The following is a 27,421-nucleotide window of genomic DNA, read 5'->3' on the forward strand; positions in this document are numbered from 1 at the left end:
TCTAGGGGACTGATGACCATAGATGTTAAGTCCCATAGTGCTCAGAGCCATTTGAACCATTTTTTTATCCTGTACACACTAAATTATGTACACTACTGACCATTACAATTGCTACACCAAAAAGAAATACAGATAATAAACGGGTATTTATTGGACAAATATTTTATACTAGAATTAACATGTGATCACATTTTCACAAATTTTGGACGTATAGACCCTGACAAATCAGTACCCAGAACAACCACCTTTTGCCGTAATAACGGCCTTGATACGCCTGAGCATTGAGTCACACAGAGCTCGGATGCCGTGAACAGGTACAGCTGCCCATGCAGCTTCAACACGATACCACAGTTCATCAAGAGTAGTGACTGGCGTTTTGTGACGAGCTAGTTGCTCGGAAACCATTGACCAGACGTTTTCAATTAGTGAGAGATCTGGAGAATGTGCTGGCCAGGGCAGCAGTCGAACATTTTCTGTGTCCAGAAAGGGCCGTACAGGACCTGCAACAAGCGGTCGTGCATTATCCTGCTGAAATGTAGGGTTTCGCAGGGATCGAATGAAGGGTAGAGCCAGGGGTCGTAACACATCTGAAATGTAACGTCCACTGTTCAAAGTGCCGTCAATGGGAACTAGAGGTGATCCAGACGTATAAACAATGGTACCCAATACCATCACGCTGGGCAATATACCAGTATAGCGATGACGAATACACACTTCTAAAGTGCGTTCAACGCGATGTCGCCAAACACAAATGCGACCATCATGATGCTGTACACAGAACCTGGATTCATCCGAAAAAATGACGTTTTGCCATTCGTGCACCCAGGTTCGTCGTTGAGTACACCATCACAAGCGCTCCTGTCTGTGATGCAGCGTCAAGGGGAACTGCAGCCATAGTCTCCGAGCTGATAGTTCATGCTGCTGCAAACGTCGTCGAACTGTTCGTGCAGATGGTTTTTGTCTTGCAAATATCCCCATCTGTTGACACAGGGATCGAGACGTGGTTGCACGAACGGTTACAGCCATGCGGATAAGATGCCTGTCATCTCGACTGCTAGTGATACGAGGCCGTTGGGATCCAGCGTTCCTTATTAACCTTCTGAACCCACCGATTCCATATTCTGCTAACAGTCATTGGATCTCGACCAACGCGAGCAGAAATGTCGCGATACGATAAACCGCAATCCCGATAGGCTACAATCCGATCTTTATCAAAGTCGGAAACGTGATGGTACGCATTTCTCCTCCTTACACGAGGCATCACAACAACGTTTCACCAGGCAACGCCTGTCAACTGCCGTTTGTGAATGAGAAATCGGTTGGAAACATTCCTCATTTCAGCACGTTGTAGGTGTCCCACCGGCGCCAACCTTGTGTGAATTCTCTGAACGGCTAATCATTTGCGTATCACAGCATCTTCTTCCTGTCGGTTAAATTTCGCGTTTGTAGCACGTCATCTTCGTGGTGTAGCAATTTTAATGGCCAGCAGTGTACATAGACAATTTATCCATTCCAGAAATCTAGCAGTTTGAAGACTTTTGACTTTGATACTGGCAAGATATCGGTCCCAAAGACTCCAAAACTTTAGAAAATTATGAAACGCATTCGCTAATTGAGAGTACAACTGTATAACGGCTATAGGATTTACTACTATCACATGAAAATTTGTCACCTTGACCCAGTACAGACTGTTAACGAAGGTCAGAGCAGACCGAATTTGTTCCTCAATATGTGAGCGGTTTGAAGACTTCATAAGCTATAGAACCCAATACGTTGTCATCGACGGTGAACGTTCATGAGAGACAAGGGTATCGTCAGGAGTGACCCCAGTAGTGTGATAGGAGTGCTCTTGTTCCCTGTATACATAAATGATAGGGCGAAAAGGGGTGAACACCAATCTGCGACAGTCTGCGGATAACGTTGTAGGATATAAGAAAGTTGCATCGTTAAGTGACTGTAAAGGATACAGGGTGAATCAGACAGAACTTTCGTGCGATGAATGGCAGCTTGTACTAAATGTAGAAAAATGTAAGTTAATACATGTTGTTCTTGTTGTTGTGGTCTTACGTCCTGAGACGGGTTTGATGCAGCTATCCATGCTACTCTATCCTGTGCAAGCTTCTTCATCTCCCAGTACTTATTGCAACCTACATCCTTCTGAATCTCCTTAGTGTATTCATCTCTTGGTCTCCCTCTACGATTTTTACCCTCCACGCAGCCCTCCAACACTAAATTGCTGATCCCTTGATGCCTCAGAACATGTCGTACCAACCGATCCCTTCTTCTAGTCAAGTTGTGCCACAAACTCCTCTTCTCCCCAATCCTATTCAATACCTCCTCATTAGTTATGTGATCTACCCATCTAATCTTCAGCATTTTTCTGTAGCACCACATTTCGAAAGCTTCTATTCTCATCTTGTCGAAACTACTCATCGTCCATGTTTCACTTCCATACATGGCTACACTCCATACAAATACTTTCAGAAACGACTTCCTGATACTTAAATCTACACTCGATGTTAACAAATTTCTCTTCTTCAGAAACACTTTCCTTACCATTGCCATTCTACATTTTATATCCTCTCTACTTCGACCACCATCAGTTATTTTGCTCCCCAAATAGCAAAACACCTTTACTATTTTAAGTGTCTCATTTTCTAATCTAATTCCCTTTGCATCACCCGAGTTAACACGACTATATTTCATTATCCTCGTTTTGCTTTTGTTGCTGTTCATCTTATAGTCTCCTTTCAAGACACTGTCCAATCTGTTCAATTGCTCTCCCAAGTCCTTTGCAGTCTCTGACAGAATTACAATGTCATCGGCGAAGCTTAAAGTTTTAATTTCTGCTCCATGGATTTTAATACCTACTCCGAAATTTTCTGTTGTTTCCTTTACTGCTTGCTCAATATACAGATTGAATAACATCTGGGAGAGGCCACAACCCTGTCTCACTCCCTTCCCAACCACTGCTTCCCTTTCATGTCCCTCAACTCTATATCTGCCATCTGGTTCCTGTACAAATTGTAAATAGCCTTTCGCTCCCTGTATTTTACCCCTGCCACCTTCAGAATTTGAAAGAGGGTATTCCAGTCAATATACATATGAGTATGAAAAACATATCTGTAATATTCGAATACAGCATTAGTGAGGTGCTGCTTAACATGGTGATGTCGATTAAATATCTAGGCGTAACGCTGCAAAACGAAATAAAATGGAACGATCACCTAAGGACGGTAATAGAGAAGACGAAAGGTACACCTTGGTTTACTGGGAGAGATTTTTTTTTTTTTTAAGTGTTGCTCATCTACAGAGAAAACCGTGAATAGAACACTTGGGCCACACATTCTTGAGAACTTCTCTATTTTTGAGATTAAAGGTAAACATCGTAGCAGTTCAGAGGCGTGCTTCTAGATTTCTTACCGGAAGGTTCGATCAACATGCGAGTGTTAAGGACGTGCTTCGTGAACTCAAATGGGAATCACCGGAATGAAAATCAGGCTCTTTTCTCAGACCGCACACAACAAACTTTATATAACATCCTTTTGCAGCTGATAGCAGAAAGGATATACTGCCGCCGATGAATGTCTCATGTAATAACCGTGCAAACTAGGAGAAACAATTTTGGGTCTGGGGCTTATAAATTATCATTTTCCCTCGTTCCACCTGCGAGTGTAATAAGAAAGAAAGAGACTAGTATTGGTGGAGAGTAACCATGGCCACGAAGCACACGTTGGCCTTCGGAGATGCATGTAGATGCACATGTAGACAATTATTGCAAAGTCTGTAAAGAAATGATATTTCCTCTGCAAAACCAAAACATTACACCATTAATTAAAAAGGAATCGAATTACAGAATATTTTGGCTGTAAAATCGAAGATCAGTGTAAAACCTCATTATTTTTGCAATTTCCATGCAGTATCTGCTTCAGTTCCTGTGGTAGTAGGGAGCTCACAGATCACATTTAAGATTGGTGTTTCTGTATTCTTCCCACTAGAAAGTAAGGAATTCCAAAGAAAAAGAGACTAATAGGGTCCTACCCTGATACACTGTCTCTCATGCGGCCAGTTCCAATGGAGAAAGGCTAGGTGTACCTGAAACACCAGTAGAATACAGCGTTCATTCTGAATATAGTCGTTAAAAAGCTCAATCTCGTGAGTGTAGAACTTCGAAAAACACGTATTTCAAAACTGGTGCGTTTGATGAGAAGTCACCCACAGCTACTAAAAAGCAGCTAAGTGATCATTCAGAAAATAAAGCTGAACCGATAGAAAAGCGCTTACAAGAATGACAAGTCCTATCAGCAAATGTAAAAACTTCATTGTACAGAAAAAAGAGGGGATAAAATTCACATGCTTTTTAAGGTTCCATACATCAGTCCGGACTTGTGGTGAGGTGAATACACGGTTATAACACGTATTTCAAAACTGGTGCGTTTGATGAGAAGTCACCCACAGCTACTAAAAAGCAGCTAAGTGATCATTCAGAAAATAAAGCTGAACCGATAGAAAAGCGCTTACAAGAATGACAAGTCCTATCAGCAAATGTAAAAACTTCATTGTACAGAAAAAAGAGGGGATAAAATTCACATGCTTTTTAAGGTTCCATACATCAGTCCGGACTTGTGGTGAGGTGAATACACGGTTATAAATACAAATAGGGGTAAATCAAGAGTAGGTTTAATAATAAATAAAAAAATACGACCGCGGGTAAGCTACTACGAATAGCATAGTGAACGCATTATTACAGCCAAAATGGACATGCAGCCCACGCCTAACAGAGTGGGACAAATTTATATGCCAACTAGCTCCGCAGATGACGAAGAGATTGAAGAAATATATGACGAGAGACAAGAAATTATTCAGATAGTGGAAGGAGACGAAAATTTAATACTCATTGGGGACTGGAATTCGATAGCAGGCAAAGGAAGAGAAGAATAACTAGTAGGCGAATAAGGAATTGGGGTAAGGAATGAAACAGGAAGCCGCCTGGTAGAATTTTGCACAGAGAATAACATAATCATAGCTAACACTTGGTTTAAGAATCATGAAAGAAGGCTGTATACGTGGAAGAGCCCTGGAGACACAGGAAGGTTTCAGACAGATTATATAATGGTAAAGCAGAGATTTCAGAACCAAGTTTTAAACTGTAAGACATTTCCATGGGAAGTTGTGATCTCTAACCACAATCTACTGGTTATGAACTGTAGATTAAAACTGAAGAAACTGCAAAAAGGTGGGAAATTAAGGAGATGGGATATGGATAAACTGAAAGAATCAGAGGTGTAGAGAGTTTCAGAGAAAGCATTAGGGAACGATTGACAAGAAAGGGAGAAAGAAATACAACAGAAGAATAATGGGTAGCTTCGAGAGGTGAAATGGTGAAGCCAGCAGAGGATCAAGTAGGTAAAAAGACGAGGGCTAGTAGAACTCCATGGGTAACAGAAGAGATATTGAATATAACTGATGAAGGGAGAAAATATAAAAATGCTAAATGAAGCAGGCAAAAAGGAATACAAATGTCTCAAAAATGAGACCGACAGGAAGTGCAAAATGGCTAAGCAGGAGTGGCTAGAGGATGTAGACTCTTATCTCACTAGGGGTAAGATAGATTCTGCCTACAGGAAAATTAAAGAGATCTTTGGAGAAAAGAGAACCACTTGCATAAATATCGAGAGATCAGAGGGAAAACCAGTTCTAAGCAAAGAAGGGAAAGCAGAAAAGTGGAAGGAATATAAGAGGGTCTATACAATGGCGCTGTACTTGAGGGCAATTTTACGGAAATGGAAGAGGACGTAGATAAAGATGAAATAGGAGATACGATACTGCGTGAAGAATTGGACAGAGTACTGAAAGATCTAAGTCGAAACAAGGTCCCGAGAGTAGACAACATTCCATTACAGCTACTGATAGACTTGGGAGAGCCAGCCATGACAAAACTCTTCCAGATGGTGAGCAAGATGTATGAGACAGGTGAAATACCCTCACACTTCAAGAAGAATATAACAATTCCAATGCCAGAGAAAGTTCGTGTTGACAGGTGTGAAAATTACCAAACTATCAATGTAATAAGTCAGGGCTGCAAAATACTAACACGAATTCTTTACAGACGAATGGCAAAACTGGTAGAAGCTGACTTCTGGAAGATCAGTTTGGATGACATAGAAATGTTGGAATACGTGAGGCAATACTGACCTTACGACTTATCTTAGAAAATACACTCCTGGAAATGGAAAAAAGAACACATTGACACCGGTGTGTCAGACCCACCATACTTGCTCCGGACACTGCGAGAGGGCTGTACAAGCAATGATCACACGCACGGCACAGCGGACACACCAGGAACCGCGGTGTTGGCCGTCGAATGGCGCTAGCTGCGCAGCATTTGTGCACCACCGCCGTCAGTGTCAGCCAGTTTGCCGTGGCATACGGAGCTCCATCGCAGTCTTTAACACTGGTAGCATGCCGCGACAGCGTGGACGTGAACCGTATGTGCAGTTGACGGACTTTGAGCGAGGGCGTATAGTGGGCATGCGGGAGGCCGGGTGGACGTACCGCCGAATTGCTCAACATGTGGGGCGTGAGGTCTCCACAGTACATCGATGTTGTCGCCAGTGGTCGGCGGAAGGTGCACGTGCCCGTCGACCTGGGACCGGACCGCAGCGACGCACGGATGCACGCCAAGACCGTAGGATCCTACGCAGTGCCGTAGGGGAACGCACCGCCACTTCCCAGCAAATTAGGGACACTGTTGCTCCTGGGGTATCGGCTAGGACCATTCGCAACCGTCTCCATGAAGCTGGGCTACGGTCCCGCACACCGTTAGGCCGTCTTCCGCTCACGCCCCAACATCGTGCAGCCCGCCTCCAGTGGTGTCGCGACAGGCGTGAATGGAGGGACGAATGGAGACGTGTCGTCTTCAGCGATGAGATTCGCTTCTGCCTTGGTGCCAATGATGGTCGTATGCGTGTTTGGAGCCGTGCAGGTGAGCGCCACAATCAGGACTGCATACGACCGAGGCACACAGGGCCAACACCCGGCATCATGGTGTGGTGAGCGATCTCCTACACTGGCCATACACCTCTGGTGATCGTCGAGGGGACAGTGAATAGTGCACGGTACATCCAAACCGTCATCGAACCCATCGTTGTACCATTCCTAGCCCGGCAAGGGAACTTGCTGTTCCAACAGGACAGTGCACGTCCGCATGTATCCCGTGCCACCCAACGTGCTCTAGAAGGTGTAAGTCAACTACCCTGGCCAGCAAGATCTCCGGATCTGTCCCCCATTTAGCATGTTTGGGACTGGATGAAGCGTCGTCTCACGCGGTCTGCACGTCCAGCACGAACGCTGGTCCAACTGAGGCGCCAGGTGGAAATGGCATGGCAAGCCGTTCCGCAGGACTACATCCAGCATCTCTACGATCGTCTCCATGGGAGAATAGCAGCCTGCATTGCTGCGAAAGGTGGATATACACTGTACTAGTGCCGACATTGTGCATGCTCTGTTGCGTGTGTCTATGTGCCTGTGGTTCTGTCAGTGTGATCATGTGATGTATCTGACCCCAGGAATGTGTCAATAAAGTTTCCCCTTCCTGGGACAATGAATTCACGGTGTTCTTATTTCAATTTCCAGGAGTGTAGATTAAGGAAAGGCAAACCTACGTTTCTAGCGTTTGTAGACTTAGAGAAAGCTTTTAACAATGTTGACTGGAGCACTCTTTCATATTCATACTGTGTCAGGGGTAAAATACATGGAGTGAGAGGCTATTTACAATTTGTTCAGAAACCCGATTGCAGTTATAAGAGTCTAGGGGCATGAAAGGGAATCAGTGTTTTGGAAGGAAGTGAGACAGGGGTGTAGCCTGTCCCCGATGTTATTCAATCTGCATATTGAGCAAGCAGTAAAGGAAATAGAAGAAAAATGTGAAGTAGGAATTAAAATCCATGGAGAAGTAATAAAAATTTTGTGATTTGCCGATGTCATTGTAATTCTGTCGGAGATAGCAAAGGACCTGGAAGAGCAGTTGAACGGAATGGACAGTGTCTTGAAAGGAGGATATAAGATGAACATCAACAAAAGCAAAACGAGGGTGACGGAATATGTCAGATTAAATCAGGTGATATTGGTAGAATTAGATTAGGAAATAAGACACTTAAAGTAGTAAATGAGTTTTGCTATTGGGAAACAAAATAACTGATGATGGTCAAAATAGAGATGATATAAAATGTAGCCTGGTAGTGGGAAGGAAAGCGTTTGTGAAGAAGAGAAATTTGTTAACATCAAGTATAGATTTAAATGTCAGGAAGTCTTTTCTGAAAGCATTTGTATGGAGTCCAGTCATGTATGCAAGTGAAACAAGTACGATAAATATTTTAGATAAGAAGTGAACAGAAGCTTTCGAAATTTGGTGCTACAAAACAATGCTGAAGATTAGATGGGTAGACCACGTAACTAATGAAGAGGTACTGAACAGAAGTGGGGAGAAGAGGAATTTGTAGCTCCACTTGACTGGAAGAAGGGATCGGTTGGTAGGACATGTTCTGAGGCATCAAGGGATCACCAGTTTAGCATTGGAGGGCAGCCTGAAGGGTAAAAATTGTAGGGGGAGACCAAGAGATGAATACACTAAGCAGGTTCAGAAGGATGTAGGTTTCAGTAGTTACTCGGAGATGAAGAAGCTTGCACAGGATAGAGTAGCGTTTAGAGCTACATCAAACCAGTCTCAGGACTGAAGACCATAACAACAACAACACAGTTCGTCTGGCTGTCTCTCTACCGGCCGCGGTGGCCGAGCGGTTCTAGGCGTGCAGTCCGGAACCGCGCGACCGCTACGGTCGCAGGTTCGAATCCTGCTTCGGGCATGGATGTGTGTGATGTCCTTAGGTTAGTTAGGTTTAAGTAGTTCTAAGTTCTAGGAGACTAATGACCACAGCAGTTGAGTCCCATAGTGCTCAGAGCTATTTGAACCTGTCTCTCTGCCCGACTAATGAAAATCTTTTTAGTCAGGAACAGATTGACGTATCAAGTTGAAATTAGTCACATTCTAGAGTTTATGGTCCCTTGGCGATAGAATAAACATTAACATTAACATTAACATTAACTTCTAAATCAAGGCAGTCAAAAATAGTCATTCATGTCATATATTTTGATACCCACAAACCCACTCATTAAAACCTTTGGGGTATTTCCCCTTGAAATAGAATCATGAAAAGTGGCAAGAAGAAAGGATTCACAGTACAAGCAAAGAAACAAAAACTGAAAATTGTTCATGTGTGTGCATACAGTAGCACAGTGTCTGTATTTTACAATGTCTGTGTAGTCCCGTGCAATGTTCCTTGGGACTCTGTAAGATACAGACATTGCTCCACTCAATTTCATATCAAAGAAAGGCACTCTGAAGAGCAAAACAAAGTCGTCCATGTGTGGGAATGCTACGATATGTTTGCGAGTACTATGGGATGTACATACTAGGACATAAGGAAGTCCGAGTGGCTCCTGTAGGCGTGTTCGTATCATCGAACCGGTTAACGCGACCACTCACGTAAATCAGGAAATCAGTGTTCCATTCCCAGTATGGCCAAATTTTCGTGTGTTGCTATTAAATCGTATAGCCTCCGGACAATCGTACTGCCGCACGGGATTAGCCGAGCGGTCTCAAGCGCTGCAGTCATGGACTGTGCGGCTGGTCCCGGCGGAGGATCGAGTCCTCCCTCGGGTATGGATGTGTGTGTGTGTTTGTCCTTAGGATAATTTAGGTTAAGTAGTGTGTAAGCTTAGGGACTTATGACCTTAGCAGTTAAGTCCAATAAGATTTCACACACATTTGAACATTTTTGACAATCGTACTTCCAGTTGGTGAATGCATTTCAGAATTTGGTAAGCTGTCAATCGTCAGCAGTCTCTGTTAATTTGGACACGTATGCGTGTCCGAAGGAACGTTTCATTGAGCTATACAGACGACGTAAAACACAGATACTGCCTTACTGATGCTCCAAAGTGTTTCAATTTCAGGTTCGAAGTCGCATAACAAATGACAAAAGAAAAATTGTGTCGCGTGATATCAGTACAAATTAACGATTTTCTGACTGTGTTCCTTACGTGTACTGTGAAAACTTCCTTCCTGCCACATTTGATGAATCTGTATGAAGAGAAGGTACCCAGGTTTTAATGAATTACTTTGCGAGCCTCAAAATACGCGACTTAGAAGCTAACGTTTATTATGCCGGCAACGGACCATACACCTTAGAATGAGCCATAAATTTCAACTTACTGTGTATACCGTTACTGAGAGGAAAGGTTTAGAACTTGTAACCTCCCCCTCACTTATCGACCTTAATGACAGTGAAAAATTAAACCGCGTGCACCTAATGGAAATTTGGGAAAAGCAATCGTCACCAAAGTGAATTTGTCGGTAGAGAGGGAGGAAAGGGTTATATCTAAATGAAAGGAAAAATGCAAATGAAATTAGTGGAAATTAATTTTGAGGAAAGGGTAAAATTAATAAAGAAAGTAGATGTGCGGTCATTACGTTAACAATTAACTTGCGTTAATTAGATATTTGAGACTTGGAGGAAAACTATGGTCGCCAGTACTATGGACAACTACTATCATAACTGAAAATGAAAAATTAATTCCTATATAATTAGTACAAAAAGCGTGGCAACTGAAGGTTGACACGTGTTGTGTGAAAACTGAATGTTTGTCAGAAGTAATAAATTTCACTGCATTCTGACTTAATTTAGCAAAAGAATTAATAAAACCAGAAAATTAAAAGTTAATTTAGTGACTGAAATTAATAGTGAACTTTGTTTCTGTTCAATAAAAATAAGGTTAGTCTTGGGCTACCTCAACAATCATTTCAAGAGCTGCTTGATTCTACACAATTTAGGAATAAGAGATTTAATTTTGAACTTGAATTAAATGATGCTGAGCAATTAACAATAGTAAAATTTAGTACGTACCAACCTGAGCTGCAGTCACAGGTAAGCTAAAATATGGTAATAAAACTCGCACACTTAATTTCTGCTCGTGTAATCTAAGTATTGTAGCCAGCTATCAATACTTTAACTGAACTTTGAAATTAAAGCAGTGAAGTGGAATGATATTACTCTAATGCTGGCGTTTGAATTTCAACGGTTCATTCCAGAAAAGAAAGGGACCCTGCTTGGTAATGCCTTTGGGACAATGAGCAACAAAGGTTCATTCTAAGTTGCTGTAATTTTGTGATTTGAACAGTTTGAAAAGCTGAGGTCTGCCATACATTTCTAAAACTTTACGTGCTTCCAGCCTTCCCTTGTTGGTTGATTGAAGGTTTGAAGACATCGATCGAGGAGGTGGCGACAGTCACTCATTGTCGGCCGTCGCTGTTGCAGAAGCTGATTGTTGGCGCGCCTTCTTCTCGACACGGTCACCAGGCGAAACGGGCTCTTGACGTGCGCCAGCTAATGCTTCCCATCCGCGACACCGTGTCAGAAACTAGCATAGCAAGTCGAGCGCAATTACATGCTGCCAAACCCCGAAAGCGCGGCAACTCGCGGGAGCGTCACACAACACACCTGCTCCACCGCCCTACACCAGCCAGACTCCCCTCTGCCCGCGCTCCATGCGGCACAGTTAACACTACCAACGATTGTAAACACTTTGGTTCTCCACACGACATATCGATCTAATCGTTCGATAACATAGTTTTCCCTAGGCCAGACTCAGCGTAAAAATACAAATAATATTTACAAAACAAACCAATTGTACATCGACGAATTACAATATATAAAGACACAGAAATTTCATATCTTCAGGTAACAAAATAAGGAAACAAATTATAGTACAATAGATGGAAATAAGAGGATATGCATTTCCGGCGTTACAAACAGTCGGACAAACAGACAACAAAGTGATCCTATTAAAGGTCCAGAATTTTCCGCTGGGATATGGAACCCTTAAAAGCACGTAAAGTTTGTCCCCTCTTTCCTAATCTCTTGTCAGGTCATGTAGTTACTATTGGATAACTGTGGGTGACTTGTTATAAGACACTTCAGTTATATGAATATTCTGAACGCCAGTTTATAAAAGTCTCTCCACACTTCACTGTATAGCTGGTGTATCATAACTAACAGCGAAAACTTATATCGGTAAAAAAAAAAAAAATAACTCAATAGAAGCAAGAACGTTCGATTGAAAATGGTTCTGCGAACAATCCATTTGCGAAGTAACTGCGAATGCGAGGCTACGGGCCACCACCGACTTAGTGTGAATTATTGTCCTAGATAATAAGAGTGTGCCGGCCGCGGTGGTCTCGCGGTTCTAGGCGCGTAGTTCGGAACCGTGCGACTGCTACGGTCGCAGGTTCGAATCCTGCCTCGGGCATGGATGTCTGTGATGTCCTTAGGTTACTTAGGTTTAAGTAGTTCTAAGTTCTAGGGGACTGATGACCACAGCAGTTGAGTCCCATAGTGCTCAGAGCCATTTGAACCATTTTTGAATAAGAGTGTACGTGAAACGTAAACTTCTCGTTTAAATTCCCGACTTAATGGGCTCGAATTGCACCTGTGGCGCAACAAGAAATACAATACCAGTTCAGGACATCACACTATACAATTTACTATATTCTTGACCCTTAAAATTGGTTTTTCCACGTCACGCCCTCGCATTTTCCTGCAATAGCAAACCTTCACAAAATTGTACAATTCGTTACTCCCGTTCTTCAACGACGTCAACGGAAGTGCTATACACTTCACTTTCGAGCTGACCCCCGGCACAAAGACCCCAGAGAATTAAGGTCACGCGATCTTAGGTCAAGGTGTACGCTCTCCTCAACCCTTCATCTAGCGCCATTGACGCGATAGCAATTCTTTTACGTCTGTAGCAAAATGTCAGTTCCCTAAAGAGAATCCACCAGTTTCCCCAGCTATCAGGTTCATTCTTCTGCTTGGTTCGATGTGACGCGCCACCAATGCCTCTCCTGTGCCAATCTTTTCATCTCACAGTAGCAGTCGCAATCTATGTCCTCAATTATTTGCTGAATTTATTACAATTTCATTCTTCTTCTACACTTTTTACTCCCTACAGCTCTTTCTAGTACCGTGTTGTTAGTCCATGATGTCTTAACACGTGCCCTATCTTCCTGTCCCTTCTTCTTGTCTGTGTTATACACATCTTCCTTCCCTCGCCGGTTCAGCGGAGAACCACCTCGTTCCTTACCTTGTCGCACCATATCTCAAATGCATCGATTCTCTTCTTTTCACGTTTCCGCACAGACAATGTTTCACCGCCGTATAGCTCTGTGTTCCAAACGTATTTACTCAGAAATTTCTTCAGCGAATTAAGACCTATGTTTGACACTAGTAGACTTGTCTTGGTCATGAATGTCCTTTTTGTCAGTGTTAGTCTGCTTTCTACATCACCTTTAATCCATCCATCATGCGTTAGTTTGTTTCCTAGGTAGCACACTTCCTTAACATCGTCTACTTCGTAATTCAGACTTTAATACTAAGTTTCCTGCTGTCCTCGTTTCTACTACTCCTCATTGCTTTCATCTTTCTTTACTCTCAGTCGATATTACGTACTCTTTAGACTGTTCATTCTGTTCAGCAGAACCTGTAATTCTTCTTTACTTTGACTGCGGCTAGCAATGTCATCAGTGAATCTTATCATTCATATCCTTTCACCGTGAACTATAACCCCCTTTTTAACCTTTCCTTTCTTTCTACTTCGTTGTTAAACTGAACAGCAGGGGTGAAAGATTACATCCGTATCTTACACTGTTTGAAATCCAAGCACTTGCTTAGTTCTTGTACTTGTTGTATATTACCAGTCTTTCCCTATAGCTTACTCCTATTTTTCTCAGCAATTCGAACATTTTGCGCCATTTTACACTGCCAAATGCTCTTTCCAGGTCGTCAAATCCTATGAACGTATCTTGATTTTCCTTCAGTCTTGCTTCCATTACTAACCGCAACTTCAAAATCGCTTCTCTGACGTCTTTACTTCTTCTAAAATCAAACTGATCGTCCTCTAACAGAGCCACAATTTTCTTTTCCGTTCTTCTGTACATTGTTCTTGTCAGCTACTTGGATGCATGAGCTCATTGTGCGATAACTCTCGCACTTTTTGGCTCTTACTGTCTTTGAAATTGTATGAATTATTTTTTTCCGGAAGTCTGACGATATATCGCCGATACCGACGATATATCGCCAGTCATGCACACCAACGTGAATAACCGTTTAGTTGTCACTTGCTCCAATAATTTTAGCAACTCCAATGAAATTTTATCTATTGTTTCGGCCTCGTTTGACCATAAATCGCCCAAAACTCTGTTAAACACTGATTCTAACACTGTATGCCCTATCTCTTTCCTGCCAACAGTTGTTTCTGCTTCTATCATGTCATGAGGGAGGTGGTACTCCTCATAGACCTTCGATGTACTTTTCCCAATTATCCACTCTCTCTCCTTCATTTAACAGTGGAATTCCTATTAATGTTATCATCCTTGCTTTTAATTTCACCAACGGGTGTCTTGAATTATCTGTACGCTGAGGCAGTCCCCCCGACAGTTATCTTTTTCTCTATTTCTTCATATTCTTCATGCACCCATTTCGTCTTGTCTTCCCTGCTCTTCCGCTTTTTGTCGTTCGTAAGTGACCTGTATTTCTGAATTCCTGAATTTCCTGCAACATTTTTACACTTCCCTCTTTCGTCGATCATTTACCAAATTGGTTCTCGTAGTTACTATCTTTGTACCTATGTTTTTCTTTCCAGTTTCTATGAGTTTTCTTTTTTAGCGTTGTCCATTCCTCTTCGGCTGAACTGCCTACTGAGCTATTCACTATCGCAGTATTTACAGCCTGAGAGAACATCAAGAGCATCTTTTCGTTCCTTAGTTCTTCCGTATCCCACTTTTTCACGCGCTTGTTCTTCCTGACAAGTCTCTTAAAAGTCAGGCTACTCTCCAATCTGTTTACATTTCAAATACAGGACAATATTTCATTCTGAATTCAGTGGTTCAAAATGGTTCAAATGGCTCGGAGCACTATGGGACTTAATATCTGAGGTCATAAGTGCCCTAGAACTTAGAACTAAACTGAGGACATCACACAAATTCATGCCCGAGGCAGGATTCGAACCTGCGACCGTAGCGGTCGGGCGGTTCCAGACTGATGCGCCTAGAACCGCTCGGCGACACCGGCCGGCGAAGTCAATGGTGACTAGTGACCACACAATCGTAATCACCTCAAAAATCTAAAACATTTGATCAGGTGACCATTCGCAGCTGCGGACGATATTTATGCAATAAAAATCCCCTTCAGCTGCCAGAATTTCTTAATTTATTGCAAGACCGGTTTCGAAGCATAAAGCTTCATCATCAGTTGCTGGCAAATAATTATACAAACATAAATGTGTGGCGGTCAGACGGTCGGCTCATGACTGACTGACACTTTTATGTTCCCATAACTATTTGGCAGCACTTGATGATGAAAGTTTATGTTTCGAAACCGTTCGTGCAGTGCACTGAGGTGACAAGTATTGGAATAGCAATACGCACATACACAGATGGCACTCATATCACGTATTCAAGGTATAAAAAAGACAATGCCTCGGCGGAGCTGTCATTTCTACTTAGGTGATTCATGTGAAAAGATTTCCCACGCGATTAAAGCCGCACGACGGTAATTAACAGACTGAACTTGGAATGGTAGTTGAGAGTTAGGGGCACAGGCCATCTCATTTAAAAAATCGTCAGGGAGTTCAATTTGCCGAGATCCGCAGTGTAAAGAGTGTGCCGAGAATACCAAATTTTAGGCAATACTTCTCACCACGGACAACATAGTGTTCGGTGGCCTTCACCTAACGACCACAGTAGCGGCGATGGGTATAGTTGTCAGTGTTAAGAGACAAGCAACGCTGCGTAAAATGAGCGCAGAAACCAATGTGGGACGTACGACCAACGTATCCACTGCAACACTGCTGTTAAATTTGGCCTTAATCGGCTATTGTAGCAGAGGACAGACCCGAGTGCGTTTGCTAACAGTTTCGCATTCAACGCCCGTCTTGGGCTCGTGACCCAATCGGTAGGACCCTAGACGCCTGATAAACCGTCCCCTCAGATGAGTCCCGTCTCCAGGTAGTAATAGCTGAGGGCAGTGTTAGAGAATGGCGCCGATCACATGCAGCCTTGCACCCAAGGTGTCAACAAAGCACTATGCAACAAGCTGGTGGTGGCTCCATAGCTTTCTGGGCTGTGTTTGCATGAAATGGACTGTATCCTCTGGTCCAATTGAACCAATCATTGACTGGAAATGGTTATGTACGGCTACTCTGACACAATCTACAGCCATTACTAGACTTAATGTTCCCAAACAACGATGAAATTTCTATCGATGACATTGCGCCGTCTCAGAGGGTTACAGCTGCTTGAAATTGGTTTGAAGAACATTCTGGACAGTTCGAGCGAATTATTTGGCAACTCAGGTTGCCCCATATGAATCCTATCGAACATTTATGGGGCATAATCGAGAGATCAGCTAGTGCACAAAATTCTACACTGGTAACAGTTTCGGAACTGTGGACGGTTACAGAGGCATCATGGCTCAGCATTTCTGCTGGGGACTTCCAACAAATCTTGGAGTCCACATTACGTCGGGTTGCTCCACTACGCCGTGCAAAAGGATGTCCGACACAATATTAGGTTGTTTCCTATGCGTTTTGTCACCTCACTGCAAATTAAGAAATTGCTGACAACTGACGCGGATTTTTATTCTGTTAACATCTTAAGTGGCTCGTTTGCGGTCGTATGTTCTCGGGGCATTTTTGATTGCTATCGCATACTGTTAGACGTCTTAGCTTTCACTGTTGGTTGTAATACACCCTATACAAAAATCGAATGTTTCGATCTCGAGAAAACTGTGCTCGCAGTATCTTAAGGTTTCACCATATCAGTATGCAACTGTAACAGCTGATCAAGCCTCTTCATGTAGCCCCGTCTCTGTTGCTGAGGAGTGACCGGGACTTCAGCGACCAGTTCTTTGAGTTCATCGATGTGACACTGCGTGAAATGCTGAGGAGTGGGATCGAGCCGCTGCCACCGCTGGATCCACTCGAGATCAGCAACTTGAGCCTGACGCTAGGATCGGAAAGTGAAGCCTATCAACCGTAAGTGTTCACCGCAAGAGCTAAATCTAAAAGATATCGTCTTTTCTCTGTCTTTATTCTTGGCTTTAATTGCCGTGTCAAGTTATTACAAAGAACATCTTGTAACTACACTCCTGGAAATTGAAATAAGAACACCGTGAATTCATTGTCCCAGGAAGGGGAAACTTTATTGACACATTCCTGGGGTCAGATACATCACATGATCACACTGACAGAACAACAGGCACATAGACACACGCAACAGAGCATGCACAATGTCGGCACTAGTACAGTGTATATCCACCTTTCGCAGCAATGCAGGCTGCTATTCTCCCATGGAGACGATCGTAGAGATGCTGGATGTAGTCCTGTGGAACGGCTTGCCATGCCATTTCCACATGGCGCCTCAGTTGGGCCAGTGTTTGTGCTGGACGTGCAGGCCGCGTGAGACGACGCTTCATCCAGTCCCAAACATGCTCAATGGGGGACAGATCCGGAGATCTTGCTGGCCAGGGTAGTTGACTTACACCTTCTAGAGCACGTTGGGTGGCACGGGATACATGCGGACGTGCATTGTCCTGTTGGAACAGCAAGTTCCCTTGCCGGTCTAGGAATGGTACAACGATGGGTTCGATGACGGTTTTGATGTACCGTGCACTATTCAGTGTCCCCTCGACGATCACCAGAGGTGTACGGCCAGTGTAGGAGATCGCTCCCCACACCATGATGCCGGGTATTGGCCCTGTGTGCCTCAGTCGTATGCAGTAATGATTGTGGCGCTCACTTGCACGGCGCCAAACACGCATACGACCATCATTGGCACCAAGGCAGAAGCGACTCTCATCGCTGAAGATGACACGTCTCCATTCGTCCCTCCATTCACGCCTGTCGCGACACCACTGGAGGCGGGCTGCACGATGTTGGGGCGTGAGCGGAAGACGGCCTAACGGTGTGTGGGACCGTAGCCCATTTTCATGGAGACGGTTGCGAATGGTCCTCGCCGATACCCCAGGAGCAACAGTGTCCCTAATTTGCTGGGAAGTGGCAGTGCGGTCCCCTACGGCACTGCATAGGATCCTACGGTCTTGGCGTGCATCCGTGCGTCGCTGCGGTCCGGTCCCAGGTCGACGGGCACGTGCACCTTCCGCCGACCACTGGCGACAACATCGATGTACTGTGGAGACCTCACGCCCCACGTGTTGAGCAATTCGGCGGTACGTCCACCCGGCCTCCCGTATGCCCACTATACGCCCTCGCTCAAAGTCCGTCAACTGCACATACGGTTCACGTCCACGCTGTCGCGGCATGCTACCAGTGTTAAAGACTGCGATGGAGCTCCGTATGCCACGGCAAACTGGCTGACACTGACGGCGGCGGTGCACAAATGCTGCGCAGCTAGCGCCATTCGACGGCCAACACCGCGGTTCCTGGTGTGTCTGCTGTGCCGTGCGTGTGATCATTGCTTGTACAGCCCTCCCGCAGTGTCTGGAGCAAGTATGGTGGGTCTGACACACCGGTGTCAATGTGTTCTTTTTTCCATTTCCAGGAGTGTAGATTAATCGTCGCACTCAGTACGTGTAAGGTTTACAAGTTCTGAAAGTATCTCAGTGTTGTAATGATTGGTTTCTATGGCTTTATAAAACTGTTGGCCCCATAGGCTTTCCAACATCTGCTATAATATGCTTTTCGCAGTGTTCACATAGCGATGTACAGTGAGGGCCGATACTGAATGGATTTATTAGTATAAAGTTTGATTTTTATTTTTTCACTTTACGTTCGTCAGTTCATTCTGCGGTAAGTCTGGTACCGCCCGCCGCGAAATTCGAATCCCCGCCAGACGTCATGGACGTCGAAGGCCCCTAGAGGTCTCTGCACCATCGCGCCATAAGCTGTGGAGGCGCGCGCCTCCTGGCCCGCTTTTAGTGTGAGGGCGCCACAGTGGAAAACGTGGTTCCAGCAGCCAATAGCGGCGCCCACTCCCACATCCCACCTGCTCTCCATCTCTCCACTCTCCATACGCTCTCCCAAGGTGGCTTCCACCAGCTCCCCCTCCCTGATGATACCCTCATACCCTCCATCTACCCATCCTATCAACTTTGATCCTCCTCTTCCACATCCTTTGTTTTTTCCTTTGGGTGCCCTCTCTCCCTTCTGTCCCTCTTCCCTTCCTCCCCCATCCTCCCACTGGGCTTCCCCTAACCCCCCCCCCATACCTTCTTTCCTCCCCCCCCCCCCTCTGCTCTGCCGTTGCCATCTACACTCTCCCGTCTCCTTCCTCCCCCACCTTTTTCCCCTTTTGGCAGCTCCCCGGACTCACACACCTCACGTGAACTTTCGCGCATTGGAGACCATCACCATCGGTTTGTGTGTGTGCCGTCGTGTTTGTGCTTCAGTGTTTTCGCCGCCCACACTCCATCGTTCACGTGTGTCATCTCAATGATCGGAGTTCGTGTACAGTGCTGACAGTTTTTTTGTTTTTCTACGCCTGTGAACGGCTTCGAGTTTTTTTATTACTGTGTCTAGTGTTTTTTATCCACCGTTATATTCTGTTATTCTGTGTCTTCATTGTGTCTTTTTGTACTAACTGTGGATGAAGAGCGGCGTAATGTTGCTGCTGCCAGCCCACCTTTTGTTTTAGGTGTAAAATCACAATGTTGTTGTTGTTGTTGTCTTCAGTCCTGAGACTGGTTTGATGCAGCTCTCCATGCTACTCTATCCTGTGCAAGCTGCTTCATCTCCCAGTACCTACTGCAACCTACATCCTTCTGAATCTGCTTAGTGTACTCATCTCTCGGTCTCCCTCTACGATTTTTACCCTCCACGATGCCCTCCAATGCTAAATTTGTGATCCCTTGATGCCTCAAAACATGTCCTACCAACCGATCCCTTCTTCTAGTCAAGTTGTGCCACAAACTTCTCTTCTCCCCAATCCTATTCAATACCTCCTCATTAGTTACGTGATCTATCCACCTTATCTTCAGTATTCTTCTGTAGCACCACATTTCAAAAGCTTCTATTCTCTTCTTGTCCAAACTAGTTATCGTCCATGTTTCACTTCCATACATGGCTACACTCCAAACAAATACTTTCAGAAACGACTTCCTGATACATAAATCTATATTCGATGTTAACAAATTTCTCTTCTTCAGAAACGCTTTCCTTGCCATTGCCAGTCTACATTTTATATCCTCTCTACTTCGACCATCATCAGTTATTTTACTTCCTAAATAGCAAAATTCCTTTACTACTTTAAGTGTCTCATTTCCTAATTTAATTCCCTCTGCATCATCCGATTTAATTTGACTACATTCCATTATCCTCGTTTTGCTTTTGTTAATGTTCATCTTATATCCTCCTTTCAAGACACTGTCCATTCCGTTCAACTGCTCTTCCAAGTCCTTTGCCGTCTCTGACAGAATTACAATGTCATCGGTGAACCTCAAAGTTTTTACTTCGTCTCTATGAATTTTAATACCTACTCCAAATTTTTCTTTTGTTTCCTTTACTGCTTCCTCAATATACAGATTGAATAACATCGGGGAGAGGCTACAACCCTGTCTCACTCCTTTCCCAACCACTGCTTCCCTTTCATGCCCCTCGACTCTTATTACTGCCATCTGGTTTCTGTACAAATTATAAATAGCCTTTCGCTCCCTGTATTTTACCCCTGCCACCTTTAGAATTTGAAAAAGAGTATTCCAGACAACATTGTCAAAAGCTTTCTCTAAGTCTACAAATGCTAGAAACGTAGGTTTGCCTTTTCTTAATCTTTCTTCTAAGATAAGTCGTAAGGTCAGTATTGCCTCACGTGTTCCAACATTTCGACGGAATCCAAACTGATCCTCCCCGAGGTCTGCATCTACCAGTTTTTCCATTCGTCTGTAAAGAATTCGCGTTAGTATTTTGCAGCCGTGGCTTATTAAACTGATAGTTCGGTAATTTTCACATCTGTCAGCACCTGCTTTCTTTGGGATTGGAATTATTATATTCTTCTTGAAGTCTGAGGGTATTTCGACTGTCTCATACATCTTGCTCACCAGCTGGTAGAGTTTTGTCATGACTGGCTCTCCCAAGGCCGTCAGTAGTTCTAATGGAATGTTGTCTACTCCAGGGGCCTTGTTTCGACTCAGGTCTTTCAGTGCTCTGTCAAACTCTTCACGCAGTATCGTATCTCCCATTTCGTCTTCATCTACATCCTCTTCTATTTCCATAATATTGTCCTCAAGTACATCGCCCTTGTATAAACCTTCTATATACTCCTTCCACCTTTCTGCCTTCCCTTCTTTGCTTAGAACTGGGCTGCCATCTGAGCTCTTGATATTCATACACGTGGTTCTCTTCTCTCCAAAGGTCTCTTTAATTTTCCTGTAGGCAGTATCTATCTTACCCCTAGTGAGATAAGCCTCTACATCCTTACATTTGTCCTCTAGCCATCCCTATTTAGCCATTTTGCACTTCCTGTCGATCTCATTTTTGAGACGTTTGTATTCCTTTTTGCCTGCTTCATTTACTGCATTTTTATATTTTCTCCTTTCATCAATTAAATTCAATATTTCTTCTGTTACCCAAGGATTTCTAGCAGCCCTCGTCTTTGTACCTACTTTATCCTCTGCTGCCTTCACTACTACATCCCTCAGAGCTACCCATTCTTCTTCTACTGTATTTCTTTCCCCTATTCCTGTCAATTGTTCCCTTATGCTCTCTCTGAAACTCTGTACAACCTCTGGTTCTTTCAGTTTATCCAGGTCCCATCTCTTTAATTTCCCACATTTTTGCAGTTTCTTCAGTTTTAATCTACAGGTCATAACCAATAGATTGTGGTCAGAGTCCACATCTGCCCCTGGAAATGTCTTACAACTTAAAACCTGGTTCCTAAATCTCTGTCTTACCATTATATAATCTATCTGATACCTTTTAGTATCTCCAGGGTTCTTCCACGTATACAACCTTCTTTCATGATTCTTAAACCAAGTGTTAGCTATGATTAAGTTGTGCTCTGTGCAAAATTCTACCAGGCGGCTTCCTCTTTCATTTCTTAGTCCCAATCCATATTCACCTACTATGTTTCCTTCTCTCCCTTTTCCTACACTCGAACTCCAGTCACCCATTACTATTAAATTTTCGTCTCCCTTCACTATCTGAATAATTTCTTTTATTTCATCGTACATTTCTTCAATTTCTTCATCATCTGCAGAGCTAGTTGGCATATAAACTTGTACTACTGTAGTAGGTGTGGGCTTCGTATCTATCTTGGCCACAATAATGCGTTCACTATGCTGTTTGTAGTAGCTTACCCGCATTCCTATTTTCCTATTCATTATTAAACCTACTCCTGCATTACCCCTATTTGATTTTGTGTTTATAACCCTGTAGTCACCTGACCAGAAGTCTTGTTCCTCCTGCCACCGAACTTCACTAATTCCCACTATATCTAACTTTAACCTATCCATTTCCCTTTTTAAATTTTTTAACCTACCTGCCCGATTAAGGGATCTGACATTCCACGCTCCGATCCGAAGATCGCCAGTTTTCTTTCTCCTGATAACGACATCCTCCTGAGTAGTCCCCGCCCGGAGAACCGAATGGGGGACTATTTTACCTCCGGAATATTTTACCCAAGAGGATGCCATCATCATTTAATCATACAGTAAAGCTGCATGTCCTCGGGAAAAATTACGGCTGTAGTTTCCCCTTGCTTTCAGCCGTTCGCAGTACCAGCACAGCAAGGCCGTTTTGGTTAATGTTGCAAGGCCAGATCAGTCAATCATCCAGACTGTTGCCCCTGCAACTACTGAAAAGGCTGCTGCCCCTCTTCAGGAACCACACGTTTGTCTGGCCTCTCAACAGATACCCCTCCGTTGTGGTTGCACCTACGGTACGGCCATCTGTATCGCTGAGGCACGCAAGCCTCCCCACCAACGGCAAGGTCCATGGTTCATGGGGGGGGGGGGGGGGGGGAAATCACAATACAGAAAAGAAAAAAAGGCTCAGCCAGCCAGTTTAATCTTGCTTATGTCTCTGCGTCTTTGGACACATCGCCTCGCCCTAGACATCTTATTTACTTTCTTGTTCTGTGTACGAGAGAACGTGGTTGTTTCGATGTTGTTGTTGTTCGTTCTGTCCTGTCCGTGCTCTCCCGTTGTGTTGTTGTTCGCTGGCCGCTCCGCTGGTCCTGCCGCCCTTTCCGTCACTTCAACCTCGCAACCGTTCCGGTCGGCGTTACAACAGTAAGCTGCAGCGTCTCAGTCACGTTGCCCACAACCGGATAGAACCATTCTGAAACTTACCTGTTGAACCACCAGCAGCTAAACACACATGTTGCTGACGAGGTAACGCTACCGATCTACGCGTCTTACGATCTGACCGACCAATAGCGAGGCTTGCAGGTGTTCAAGTGGGGGTGGAACCGCGGCCGGCTGCCGGGAGCGGACATGCCGTTCGCTCTCTTCTGCTGGCAGCTTCCAAACCGGTCAGGCGCCCTCCTCCCTTCTCTCTTGGGCGGCTGCCCATTCAGTCTCTGCGGCTTCTCCAGAACTGTCTTTCTTTATGGCATTAAAACTTCATATAGTTTAAACTATGTTTGATTCTTCTCCTCAATAGGTGCCTACTGCTTTCCCCTTCTGGCCAATCCTGACGCATTAACAGCGAACAAGAGATCTGAGGTGATGATTTCTAGCCGTATAATGAGCCACGTTATCATTCTTATATTTCTTATTCTCCCTGCAAACATAATGTACACCATGCATCTACGCTTGAGGATAGATTCATTCATTTCGTTTGCTAGAGTCATTCATACCACTTAATGGTCCTATAGAATATTATGGAAACGTTTCCGAGGGCACAACGCTTACTTCATCGCCATATGTGTATCCATCAAGAGTTTCGGAGTGTTTGCCCTTCGGATTCTAAGTCCAAAAGAGTCGATAGCTACACTACTGGCCATTAAAATTGCTACATCAAGAAGAAATGTAGATGATAAACGGGTATTCATTGGACAAATATATTATACTGGAACTGACATGTGATTACATTTTCACGCAATTTGGGTGCATAGATCCTGAGAAATCAGTACCCATAACAACCACCTCTGGCCGTAATAATGGCCTTGGTACGCCTGGGCATTGTGTCGAACAGAGCTTGGTTGGCGTGTACAGTACCTGCAGATTCAATACGATACTACTGTTCATCAAGAGTAGTGACTGGCGTATTGTGACGAGCCAGTTGCTCGACCACCAGTGACCAGACGTTTTCAATTAGTGAGAGATCTGGAGAATGTGCTGGCCAGGGCAGCAGTCAAACATTTTCTGTATCCAGAAAGGCCCATACAGTCACAATGGCGACTGACCGAAGATTGAGGACCACACAGATCGTCTTTGAGTGAATAACTAATCTATCTGATTGCAAACTCTTCGAGTTGGGAGCGTGGCGGTGCCATCACTCTTTGGCAATGTGTAGACATACCGGCTGTACACTGGGAGCACCCATTGGGCTGTCCTCCATGTCGCTGTTGGGACTTTCACCTTCTCGCTTAAAGTGTCACCAGTTATTATAACTACATGGAAATACGGGGACCGAAGCGGCAATATTCCACGATGTCCCCCAAAAAAATCCCGCATTCTTTCAACCGAATTTGTTCGAGAAAAAAATGTGTTGCGTTACTTGTTGAAAGCCCTTCGTAAGTCATTCTAAGCTACACTCAGTTTCGACCATAACGCAGCGCAAATTAGCACTTCCGGTGAAGGACCATAAGCATTTCCTATTTCTAGATAAGGTGAATACACAAGCTTGGAGCCGGCCGCGGTGGCCGAGAGGTAGTAGGCGCTTCAGTTCGGAACCGCGGGAATGCTAAGGTCGCAGGTTCGAATTCTGCCTCGGGCGTGGATGTGTTTGATGTCCTTAGGTTAGTTAGGTTTAAGCAGTTCTACGTTCTAGGGGACTGATGACCTCAGATGTTAAGGCCCATAGTGCTCAGAGCCTTTTGAACCATTTTTGGAAAGAAGGAGAGGTTTATATAATGATCGATGACGTGATTCCCTTGCACGGGTGACCGAATGTTCTCCAGTTTTTCGGACCTATCAGCATTTTGTGCTGACCTAATGTTTAGTTTCAGAGCGTTCTCTTATGCAAGGTTTACAGCTTGAAAGGCATTGTTGCATAGTCTTTAAGTGTAGTCGCTTCATGCTGCCTCCTTAAAAGAATATTATTGCGCCTCCTTTGTAATGACGTCAGTGGGGTGAATCAGATGCTCCTGACGCTCTCTTTCGCACAGGCTGTGGTAATGCGCCCCTTGCTTGCTTGTGATCCCTAATCCCTAAGTGTTTATACTCGTTTCGCAACCACTGCATACCACGCTGGCGCACTACGCCTGTACATCATTCCAGACAGCTGAAAATTTGTTTTATTTTCTGTAATACTATTTTTCTGTGGAACAATATTCATTATTTTTGTTCAGATCTGTTTCACTACCACCTGAGTGTAAGAGTTCTAAGCGACCTTACATGATAAGAATAACGATGTTATTCGTTACAGAAAACTAAAACAATGTTTACAACATAAATTGGTTTTAAAAAAGATCCCTCGCATTTTGTCATCTAACAAGGGAACCTCCCCATCGCACCCCCCTCAGATGTAGTTATAAGTTGGCACAGTGGATAGGCCTTGAAAAACTGAACACATATCAATCGAGAAAACAGGAAGAAGTTGCGTGGAACTATGAAAAAAATAAACAAAATATACAAACTGTGTAGTCCATGAGCAAGATAGGCAACGGGCGAGTGTGAGCTCAGTTTCTTTTAATAGGTAAAACATTTATGATTACTGGCAATGTATGTTAGATTCGGAAGGTAAAATACCTATGCATTATGTAATTTATTCAAAACACCATGTAGTTTCTTCTATTAAACAACATAATCTAGGTTTATTTGCTCAGGATGGTCGTTTTATACTTTCATGTAAGGTTAAATCACTGGCAAATGATGATGATGATGACTGATTTTATTGTAAAAAGGTACATATCTGAGAAAGTGCGCCGGCCGCGGTGGCCGAGCGGTTCTAGGCGCTTCAGTCCGGAAACGCGCGACTGCTACGGTCGCAGGTTCGAATCCTGTCTCAGGCATGAATGTGTGTGACGTCCTTAGGTTATTTAGGTTTAAGTAGCTCTAAGTTCTAGGGGACTGATGACCTCAGATGTTAAGTCCCATAGTGCTCAGAGCCATTTGAACCATTTTGAAAAAGTGTAAACTGTTTGTATGTTTGTGTGTGTGTCTGTGTGTGTGCAAAAAATGTAAACTGTAGGCTTAAATTCTAATTTTAATTGCAAATTATGTGAATTGACACACTGTATTCTGATTGACTAGATGGCAGTTGAGATCGCCTGGAAAATATGGTTTATTATCTTGAGTGTGTGTCTGATTTCAGCTATAATTTATACTTTTCAGTAATTCAGAAATTTACACATTTCGTTCATGTGTTTCTAATCGAGAGATGTCCATCATAATTGTTCATATAGCGAATGTATCGATTAATCTAAAAACGATGAATGAAAAGTATTGTACTAACAAAATATGCTGTTGTAGTGACAAACTATGCCAAAATGTAAACACAGAGTATGAAAATGAAAAAAACCTTGTACTGTTTAAACTTCTGTGATTTACTCTATGAAAATGTAAACTAAGTTTTTATAATTAATACACACACGTTCAGAAAAAAGAACACCTTTAACGACTAGACATAGGACGTTCATACTGCAGAAATGATTAGCATTTCAGTCACTCCAGTTCAATGTGTGTTCTGTTGCCTAGCAGGCATAGGGTCCACCATAATCCCTGATAACTTCTTCCATGCTTGATGGCAGCGATGTGTATAAGGCATGAATGGCGACCTGTGGTATAGCCATCCATGCTGGATTCTTCTCGTTCCAATCTTCATCTGTGGTGGCTATCATTGGGTCAGAACACTGCACTCATTGTTTCACCATACCCCACACATTTCGACTGGTAACAGATCTGGTGATCTGGTGTGCCAGGGCAGAAAGCTGACATTCTGTGACACCAAGTAGGCATGTATTCGTGCAGAAATACGTGGTCGTGCATTGTCTTGCTGAAAAATAGCGTCCAGGAATCTGAGGAGAAAGGGTATGGCTGCAGGTCACAGGATGCCACTCGCTTAGGTCACACTCGTCGTAGTGCCCTGGAGACGCACCAAATGTGATTAGTGGTTATACCCAATAGCATTCCACACCATGAGGTCTTGAGGTGGCGCCGTATGTCCTGTGCGAATGCAATCACTGTGATGC

The 27,421-nt window shown here is 43.9% G+C and overlaps 1 protein-coding gene across 1 annotated transcript in view; it reads left to right on the plus strand.

Annotated features, from left to right (window-relative positions):
• LOC126335499 (uncharacterized) overlaps positions 1–27,421 on the plus strand; it is a 116,852-nt gene that overhangs the window by 25,275 nt on the left and 64,156 nt on the right. The window contains exon 3 of the mRNA XM_049998837.1: positions 16,974–17,148. Coding sequence (XP_049854794.1) covers positions 16,974–17,148 — 175 coding nt within the window. The remainder of the gene's footprint in view (positions 1–16,973; positions 17,149–27,421) is intronic.

The sequence above is a fragment of the Schistocerca gregaria genome, chromosome 2 (genome assembly GCF_023897955.1).
Source record: "Schistocerca gregaria isolate iqSchGreg1 chromosome 2, iqSchGreg1.2, whole genome shotgun sequence".
NCBI classification, from domain to species: Eukaryota; Metazoa; Arthropoda; class Insecta; order Orthoptera; family Acrididae; genus Schistocerca; species Schistocerca gregaria.